General features: G+C 38.9%; 1 protein-coding gene across 2 annotated transcripts; it reads left to right on the top strand.

The window, feature by feature from the left end:
• Window positions 1-7,730, top strand: LOC126717584 (1-aminocyclopropane-1-carboxylate oxidase homolog 1-like). Of its 2 annotated transcripts, none has more exons than XM_050419397.1 (4): window positions 1-634; window positions 1,331-1,507; window positions 6,591-6,720; window positions 7,217-7,730. In XM_050419397.1, exons 1-4 carry the CDS (start codon window positions 90-92, stop codon window positions 7,517-7,519), a joined length of 1,155 nt encoding a protein of 384 aa, XP_050275354.1. In that variant the 5' UTR covers window positions 1-89; the 3' UTR covers window positions 7,520-7,730. The 2 variants fall into 2 exon arrangements, with proteins under 2 accessions (XP_050275354.1, XP_050275353.1); XM_050419396.1 differs by having other exon boundaries at window positions 4-634; window positions 1,316-1,507.
• Window positions 7,731-9,504: the final 1,774 nt, after the last annotated feature.

The following is a 9,504-nucleotide window of genomic DNA, read 5'->3' as shown; positions in this document are numbered from 1 at the left end:
TGGAGTCCATTTAAACTTATTTTAAACTCCAAAATTGTTTCTTTTACTCCAACTCCAAAATTTTGATCCTAAAGAATACTACCAGAAAAATGGTGGACACCCATCTGAACCAAAATTCAGTCCAAGATGTTTTGGACTATGATAGACAGAAAGAGCTGAAAGCCTTTGATGATACTAAGGCAGGTGTTAAAGGAATTGTTGACTCTGGGATAGTGAAAATCCCTCCCATATTTGTGATACCAACAGATGAACTCTCATGTGAGAAATCATATTCAGGATCAACCCACCTCCAGGTTCCAGTGATAAACCTCAAAGACATCCGTGAAGGCAGTGTTCAACGAAAACAAGTTGTTGAGAAAATTCAGCATGCTTCAGAGACATGGGGGCTCTTCCAGATTGTGAATCATGGGATCCCTGAAGATGTCCTGGATGATATGATCAAAGGAATTCGCAGATTTCATGAACAACCAACTGAAGTAAAAAGGGAGTATTACTCGCGTGATGTACCAAAGAACGTGACTTTTTTGAGTAATTATCACCTTTATAAGGCAAAATTTGCTAACTGGAGAGATACTTTGTCTTTTTCCATGGCTCCTGTTGCTCCAAGTCCTGAAGAATATCCAGCAGTCTGCAGGTACTACTAGTCCTTGTGGAGTAATATGCATAAACATGTTCTCTTTCTTTGAGCTTCAAGTTTGCTTTGAATACTTGCAACAGCAATATGATAAAAAATAGCTCCCAAATATGATGATGGATATTTGATTCATAGAATGGTTAAAACTTTCATTTTGAGAGATTAAAAAAATTCTCTATATGGTCCTAAAATAAAATTTTATTGAGGAACAATAAGGAGTCATTAGAAGAAAATATATCCAGAACCCAACAAAAGAGACGAAGAGATCCTTTTCCAAGATTTACTCCAACTTTTTTTTGATAAAAGTGAGTGATGAATTTTGAAGAAAACAAAAATCTCTGTGAGAATTCTGAGAAATAAATTGCCAAGACAGTTTTTTCTTCCCAAGGAATTATAACGGAATTGAACAAAAGACTTGAATTGAATAAATTTGAAATTTAGAGGACTTAATTGAATGAAATTAAAGTTAGAGGTCTGAAATAAGTTTCAATCAAACTTATAGGGTTCAATTTGCATTTTAACCAATAAAAAATTATCATATTATAACCTCTGTTCGGATAAAAAGTGTAAAAATTGACACTTAGTCTAATCCATAAAATTTTCCCATCACTAAACAATATTTCCTTGCACAAAATTGGGCTCTCCAATTTTAGATGGATGATTTTTTGAAATAAACTGCAGGGACATTGTAATCAGTTATTCACAGCAAGTAAAGAGGCTGGGACTTACCCTCTTGGAGTTACTATCCGAGGGCCTTGGGCTCAGATCTAATCATCTGGCTGAGATGGAGTGTGCTGGAGGACACAGCCTTGTCTGTCACTACTATCCAGCATGCCCTGAGCCTAACAGAACAATGGGAACCAGTGAGCACACTGTTGAAGTGGGCCATGTGTGGCTTGAATTGCCACAAGCCCACGTCCTATTTAAGTTAGTCCTTCTTTGACCGAATCTCACAAGGATTAGCAATTCCAAAAAGGCAGCCGACCTTGACAAATATATATATATATATATATATCATATTTGTAGGGCTGCTGTGAGATTAAAAAGAGAGATTCAAGAAAAATTCCAATTAACCTAGTGAGCAAGCCGCATGAGAGAAAAATAGAGAAAAGAGAGGCAGTCAGCTTCTATTCTTATTTTTCTGTGAGAGAGTGCTTGGGTGTAATTGGGATTTGGGTTTCTTGAGAGTGTTCTTGTGCACTATTGTATTTTCCCTGATAATAGTGAAATCCCTGCAACTCTGTGGACGTAGGCAAATTGCCGAACCACGTAAATATTGTCTTGTGCGTGTGATTATTTTCTTTGACGTGTGTTTTCTCTATTTATTTTGTTCCTCATAGGTTGGGGATTTTAGGTTAAATTCCCTACAACTGGTATCAGAGCCTAGGGTTAGGTTTGAGTGGGAGCAATGACAGAGGAAGCAGGAAAGGCGTCTGGAATAGAAAAGTTTGATGGCACAGACTTCGCGTATTGGAGGATGCAGATTGAGGATTACCTTTATGGGAGGAAATTGCATCAACCGCTTCTAGGGGAAAAACCTGAGGCTATGAAGGCTGAGGAATGGGCTCTTCTTGACAGACAGGTACTAGGAGTTATCAGGTTAACTCTGTCTAGGTCTGTTGCACACAATGTTGTAAAGGAGAAGACCACAGCAGATCTGATGAAAGCTTTGTCTGGTATGTATGAAAAGCCGTCAGCAAACAATAAGGTGCACTTGATGAAGAAACTGTTCAATCTGAAGATGGCAGAGAATGCATCAGTAGCACAACATCTGAATGAATTTAATACTATCACAAATCAATTGTCGTCTGTAGAAATTGATTTTGATGATGAGATTCGTGCTCTGATCGTCTTGGCTTCTTTGCCAAACAGTTGGGAGGCAATGAGGATGGCAGTAAGCAATTCTACAGGAAAGGAAAAACTCAAGTACAATGATATACGAGATTTAATTCTAGCTGAGGAGATTCGCAGAAGAGATGCAGGTGAATCCTCAGGATCTGGTTCTGCCCTAAACCTTGAGACAAGAGGCAGAGGTAATAACAGAAATTCAAATCGGGGCAGATCAAAATCCAGAAATTCTAATCGGAACAGAAGTAAATCTAGATCAGGCCAACAAGTACAATGCTGGAATTGTGGAAAAACAGGTCACTTTAGGAATCAATGCAAAAGTCCTAAGAAGAAGAATGAAGATGATTCTGCTAATACTGTAACAGAAGAGGTACAGGATGCATTACTTCTTGCAGTAGACAGTCCACTTGATGATTGGGTTTTGGATTCAGGAGCTTCGTTTCATACCACTCCACACCGAGAAATCATACAGAATTATGTTGCAGGTGATTTTGGTAAGGTGTATTTGGCTGATGGTTCAGCCTTGGATGTTGTGGGTATGGGAGATGTTCGAATATTGTTGCCCAATGGGTCTGTTTGGTTACTGGAGAAGATTCGACATATTCCTGACCTGAGGAGGAATCTGATTTCTGTTGGACAACTTGATGATGAAGGACATGCAATACTATTTGTTGGTGGTACTTGGAAGGTTACAAAGGGAGCTAGGGTATTGGCTCGTGGAAAGAAAACCGGTACTCTGTACATGACCTCAAGTCCAAGAGACACAATTGCAGTTGCTGATGCAAGTATTGATACAAGCCTATGGCACCGAAGACTTGGTCATATGAGTGAGAAAGGGATGAAGATGCTGCTGTCAAAAGGAAAATTACCAGAATTGAAGTCCATTGATTTTGACATGTGTGAAAGTTGCATCTTAGGAAAGCAGAAAAAGGTGAGCTTCTTGAAAATTGGCAGGACACCGAAGGCTGAAAAATTGGAGTTAGTACACACTGATTTGTGGGGGCCTTCTCCGGTTGCATCCCTTGGAGGTTCAAGGTACTACATCACTTTCATTGATGACTCAAGTAGAAAGGTATGGGTTTATTTTCTGAAAAATAAATCAGATGTATTTGAAACCTTTAAGAAGTGGAAGGCCATGGTTGAGACAGAAACAGGTTTAAAAGTAAAATGTTTAAGGTCAGATAATGGAGGAGAGTACATAGATGGGGGGTTCAGTGAGTATTGTGCTGCACAGGGAATTAGGATGGAGAAGACCATTCCTGGGACACCACAGCAGAATGGTGTGGCTGAGCGCATGAACAGAACTCTCAATGAGCGTGCTAGGAGTATGAGGTTGCATGCTGGACTACCAAAAACTTTTTGGGCTGATGCTGTTAGCACTGCAACTTACCTGATAAACCGAGGACCTTCAGTTCCCATGGAGTTCAGACTTCCTGAGGAGGTTTGGAGCGGTAAAGAGGTAAAGTTTTCACACCTAAAAGTTTTTGGTTGTGTTTCTTATGTTCATATTGATTCTGATGCTCGTAGTAAACTTGATGCAAAGTCTAAAATATGTTTTTTCATTGGCTATGGTGATGAGAAATTTGGCTATAGGTTTTGGGATGAACAAAACAGGAAAATCATCAGAAGTAGAAATGTGATATTTAATGAACAGGTTATGTACAAGGACAGGTTAACTGTAGTGTCAGATATTACAGGGATAGATCAAAAGAAATCTGAGTTTGTCAACTTAGATGAATTGACTGAAGGTACTGTCCAGAAAAGGGGTGAAGAAGATAAGGAGAATGTAAATTCACAAGTAGATCTGAGTACACCTGTAGCTGAAGTCCGCAGATCTTCCAGAAACATTAGACCTCCACAGCGTTATTCACCCACTTTAAATTATCTCCTGTTGACTGATGGTGGTGAGCCAGAGTGTTATGATGAAGCCTTGCAAGATGAAAACTCAAGCAAGTGGGAGTTAGCCATGAAGGATGAGATGGATTCCTTGTTGGGGAATCAAACATGGGAACTAATTGAATTGCCAGTAGGAAAGAAGGCTTTGCACAACAAGTGGGTATACAGAATAAAGAATGAGCATGATGGTAGCAAACGTTACAAGGCCAGATTAGTTGTTAAAGGATTCCAGCAGAAGGAAGGCATTGACTACACAGAGATATTTTCTCCAGTTGTGAAGATGTCAACAATCAGACTGGTACTGGGAATGGTGGCTGCAGAAAACCTACATCTTGAGCAATTAGATGTGAAGACAGCATTCCTTCATGGTGACTTGGAGGAAGACCTTTACATGATTCAGCCAGAAGGGTTCATTGCTCAAGGACAAGAGAATTTAGTATGCAAACTGAAAAAGAGCTTGTATGGCCTAAAACAAGCTCCTAGACAGTGGTACAAGAAATTTGACAGTTTTATGCACAGGATTGGGTTCAAGAGATGTGAAGCTGATCACTATTGCTATGTTAAGTTTTTTGACAATTCTTACATCATATTACTGTTGTATGTGGATGATATGCTTATTGCAGGGTCTAGCATTGAGGAGATTAATAATCTGAAGAAGCAATTGTCCAAACAGTTTGCAATGAAGGATTTGGGAGCTGCAAAGCAAATCCTTGGTATGAGAATCATTAGAGACAAGGCTAATGGTACATTGAAACTTTCACAGTCAGAGTATGTGAAGAAAGTTCTCAGCAGGTTCAACATGAATGAAGCTAAACCAGTGAGCACACCCTTGGGTAGTCATTTCAAACTAAGCAAAGAACAGTCACCGAAGACAGAAGTAGAAAGGGACCATATGAGCAAGGTACCCTATGCCTCAGCTATTGGCAGTTTGATGTATGCTATGGTGTGTACAAGGCCAGACATTGCACATGCAGTGGGAGTTGTGAGCAGATTCATGAGTAGGCCTGGAAAGCAGCATTGGGAGGCAGTCAAGTGGATTCTGAGATATCTGAAGGGTTCATCAGATACATGTCTTTGCTTCACAGGTGCAAGTTTGAAACTGCAGGGTTATGTAGATGCTGATTTTGCTGGTGATATTGATAGTAGAAAAAGTACTACTGGGTTTGTTTTTACTCTGGGTGGTACAGCTATATCATGGGCTTCAAATCTACAGAAGATTGTTACTTTGTCTAGTACAGAAGCTGAGTATGTTGCAGCAACTGAAGCTGGAAAGGAGATGATTTGGCTACATGGTTTCTTAGATGAATTGGGTAAGAAGCAGAAGATGGGCATTCTACACAGTGACAGTCAGAGTGCAATCTTTCTTGCCAAAAATTCGGCTTTTCATTCAAAGTCGAAGCACATACAGACAAAATACCACTTTATCCGTTATCTTGTTGAAGATAAGCTGGTAATGCTTGAGAAGATTTGTGGATCTAAGAACCCGGCAGACATGTTGACTAAGGGTGTCACTATTGAGAAGTTGAAGCTGTGCGCAGCTTCAATTGGTCTTCTAGCTTGAGGACAGGAGGATGAGTTGCAGGGATGAGGGATTGTGTTATGGAGGATTGTGGCTGATGTTTGCAGCTTGTGAGCCCTTAAGGGCTAAGGTGGAGCTGATGGAGGAGTTTGCTTGTGTAGCTTGATCAATTCAAGCCAAGGTGGAGATTTGTTGAAGTGGGCCATGTGTGGCTTGAATTGCCACAAGCCCACGTCCTATTTAAGTTAGTCCTTCTTTGACCGAATCTCACAAGGATTAGCAATTCCAAAAAGGCAGCCGACCTTGACAAATATATATATATATATATATATATCATATTTGTAGGGCTGCTGTGAGATTAAAAAGAGAGATTCAAGAAAAATTCCAATTAACCTAGTGAGCAAGCCGCATGAGAGAAAAATAGAGAAAAGAGAGGCAGTCAGCTTCTATTCTTATTTTTCTGTGAGAGAGTGCTTGGGTGTAATTGGGATTTGGGTTTCTTGAGAGTGTTCTTGTGCACTATTGTATTTTCCCTGATAATAGTGAAATCCCTGCAACTCTGTGGACGTAGGCAAATTGCCGAACCACGTAAATATTGTCTTGTGCGTGTGATTATTTTCTTTGACGTGTGTTTTCTCTATTTATTTTGTTCCTCATAGGTTGGGGATTTTAGATTAAATTCCCTACACACACAGATCCTGATTTCTTCACTATTCTTTTACAAGACCAAATTGGAGGCCTACAAGCCCTTTACCAAAATCAGTGGGTTGATATCCCTCCAGTGACAGGAGCTTTAGTGGTTAATCTTGGGGACCTTTTTCAGGCAAGTACAGCTACACATCATACAAGAAACAATCTATTAAGAAGTGATATTGCAAATGATTCCCAGTTACTCCCATAAACTGTCTTTGCTATGACGTTTGAATTTGATTAATATGCGTTACCTATCAAATAAAGATGATTAATATGAGTTTTGTATGTGACACCTATATTTAATGAACTTCTCACATAATTTCCACATATTGTTTGATTTCCAAGATGTTCTGAGACATTGAAGGACAGGGAAACTAACAATATCCACTAGAAACCTGTTACATCATTCTACAATTTCGTCGCTTTCTATCTGTCTTTTTTGACAAAAAAAAAACAAGTTCCAATGCTTAGGAAACATGCAAAAGTAAAGAATGAAAAATTTTGAAGCTTCTATGACCCTTACATTGCCTTATTTGGGATCTACTTTACCATCTCGATAATGCAGCTAAGACAAAATCTGATACAAATATAAAACATGTGAATGTAACAGCATTGTTTTGGTGCAGCTTATCTCAAATGACAAGTTCATAAGTGCGACACATAGAGTCCTGGCCAACCAAGTAGGCCCTAGAATATCAGTGGCATGTTTCTTCAGCAATCATATGCAGAAGCAGATGCAGCCAGTCAATCGGCTTTATGGTCCAATAAAAGAGTTGTTATCAGATGACAATCCTCCTTTATACAGGGAAACATCGGAGAAGGAATATGCTCTCTGCTATGTCTCAAAAGGACTCGGCAACTCTGCACTTGATCATTTCAGACTGAGTTTTGGAAGGAAGAAATTTATGCCCGAAATATCTGCAATTTGACATTAAATTTTCTTAAGTCCACCAAACCAATCAATGACATGAGTTGGTTCGTGTTGTTCCAAGTATTGTGCATGTGTGTGTCTGTATGATTGTCTCTGAACCTTGAGAATGTACCTACAGTTGGGTTGTATATTTATTTAAAGTTTGCATTCCGCAACAAATAAACACACTAATATAGGAAATTATAAACTTTTTCTTTTTGCTAGGTAAATATGCGGGGGCTCAAACCCCTGAGCTCAAGGTATACAGGGACGCCGGGTGCCACTAGGCTACAAGGCCCAGTAGCATAAGAAATTATAAATTTAATATAACATGCACGCTGCAATAATATAGGAAGGCGAAAATGCATTTTTGGTCCTTACATTTTGGGCCTATTTACAATTTGGTCCCTAAATTGATTTAGCTCTTAGGTCAGTCCCTGATTTTTAAAAATCGTTTTTAAAATAGTCATTACCGTCAACCCAGTGACAGAAAATGTTGAAGTGGCAAACGGAGGTCCTAGCTGCCAAACCCATTTATTAAAATAATAATTAAAAAGCCAGCGTGTCCCACTTACACCCACGTGACACTGCCACCTCATCCATGTCAGCATTTTAATCAATAAAATAAGCCACGTTAGAAAATTAATCAATTAAAAACACATTCCAGCACTAAAATAAATAAAAAATCATATATATTTTTTGAAAAAGATAGCTTTACATTAAAATTAAAATAGATATAAAAACTGGAATTTGTTTTTCATAAATCGATCAATAAAATTAAAATTATAATGCATAGATAAATGAAAAAATTAAAAAATATGAAAACAAACGGATCAAGAGGCTTACTTTAGTTTTCATGGTATTGCTGAAGAAACTCTAGCTAGAGTGAGAGAGAGAGGACCTTGAGGATGCAAATCTAGGTGTTGAGGAGACGAGATGCACGAATGATGTCGTCAGTGTTGCCATCCTCGAATCTTTGAAGCTCGGATCTTCAACCATCGCTATTGATCATCCTCGAAGCTCAAATCTTCAACCATCGTTGTTGCAATCAACAGGATACTCTCTCTCCCTCTCTCTTGTTTGATCGACAATGGTGGTAGTAGGTTTGATTGGGTTTTTATGGGTTTTCGTTGGGGTGGGTTGTGGCCGTGGAGATCGGTGTGGCTATGGAAATCGGTGTGGCCATGGGTCTTGGATTGTGGGTTTTGGATTCGTGTTTATAGGTTTCATTGGAGGTGGCTGGGTTTTTCTGGGTTACCGTGGGGGTGGGTGGTTCGTAATGGAGGTGGAGATCGGTGTGGCTGTGGGGAAGATGGGTTTCTGCCATGAAGAATAGGGAAGAACAAGAAAATGTATGTTTATTGGGTTTTTTGTGTTTGTTTCCCAAGAAAATTTATAGGTTTATGGGTTTGTTGGAGATTGGTTTGTTTATTGGGTTTATGGGTTTGATGTGCTGCAGAATTTGGTGTTGATTGTGTTAGAATTTGGGGAAGAACATGAAGAATTCAATGGTCTTGATTTGAAGTAGATCTGACGGTGTTGGGTTTGATGATCTCTGAGGTGTTGAATTTGGGTTTTTTCTTGTTGTTGTCATTTATATCCTAGTGATCTGGGTTTGAGTTGTTGGTTTCTGGGTTTGTGTTCTTGTGACAGGTTTGAGTTCTTGTTGCTGGGTTTGATTTGGAAAGAACATGAAGAACAATTGAAGAACATGAAGAAATTTTTTTTTTTAATTAAATATATATGATTTTTGATTTATTTTAGTGCTGGAATGTGTTTTTAATTGATTAATTTTCTGATGTGGCTTATTTTATTGATTAAAATGCTGACATGGATGAGATGGTAGTGTCACGTGGGTGTAAGAGGGACACGCTAGCTTTTTAATTATTATTTTAATAAATGGGTTTGACAGCTAGGACCTCTGTTTGCCACCTCAACATTTTCTGTCACTGGGTTGATGGTAGGGACTATTTTAAAAATGATTTTTGAAAATCAGGGACTTAC

The sequence above is a fragment of the Quercus robur genome, chromosome 3 (genome assembly GCF_932294415.1).
Source record: "Quercus robur chromosome 3, dhQueRobu3.1, whole genome shotgun sequence".
Taxonomy (NCBI): domain Eukaryota; kingdom Viridiplantae; phylum Streptophyta; class Magnoliopsida; order Fagales; family Fagaceae; genus Quercus; species Quercus robur.
The sequence above is the reverse complement of the archived record's forward strand: the minus strand, read 5'-3'. Positions and strand labels throughout refer to the sequence as shown.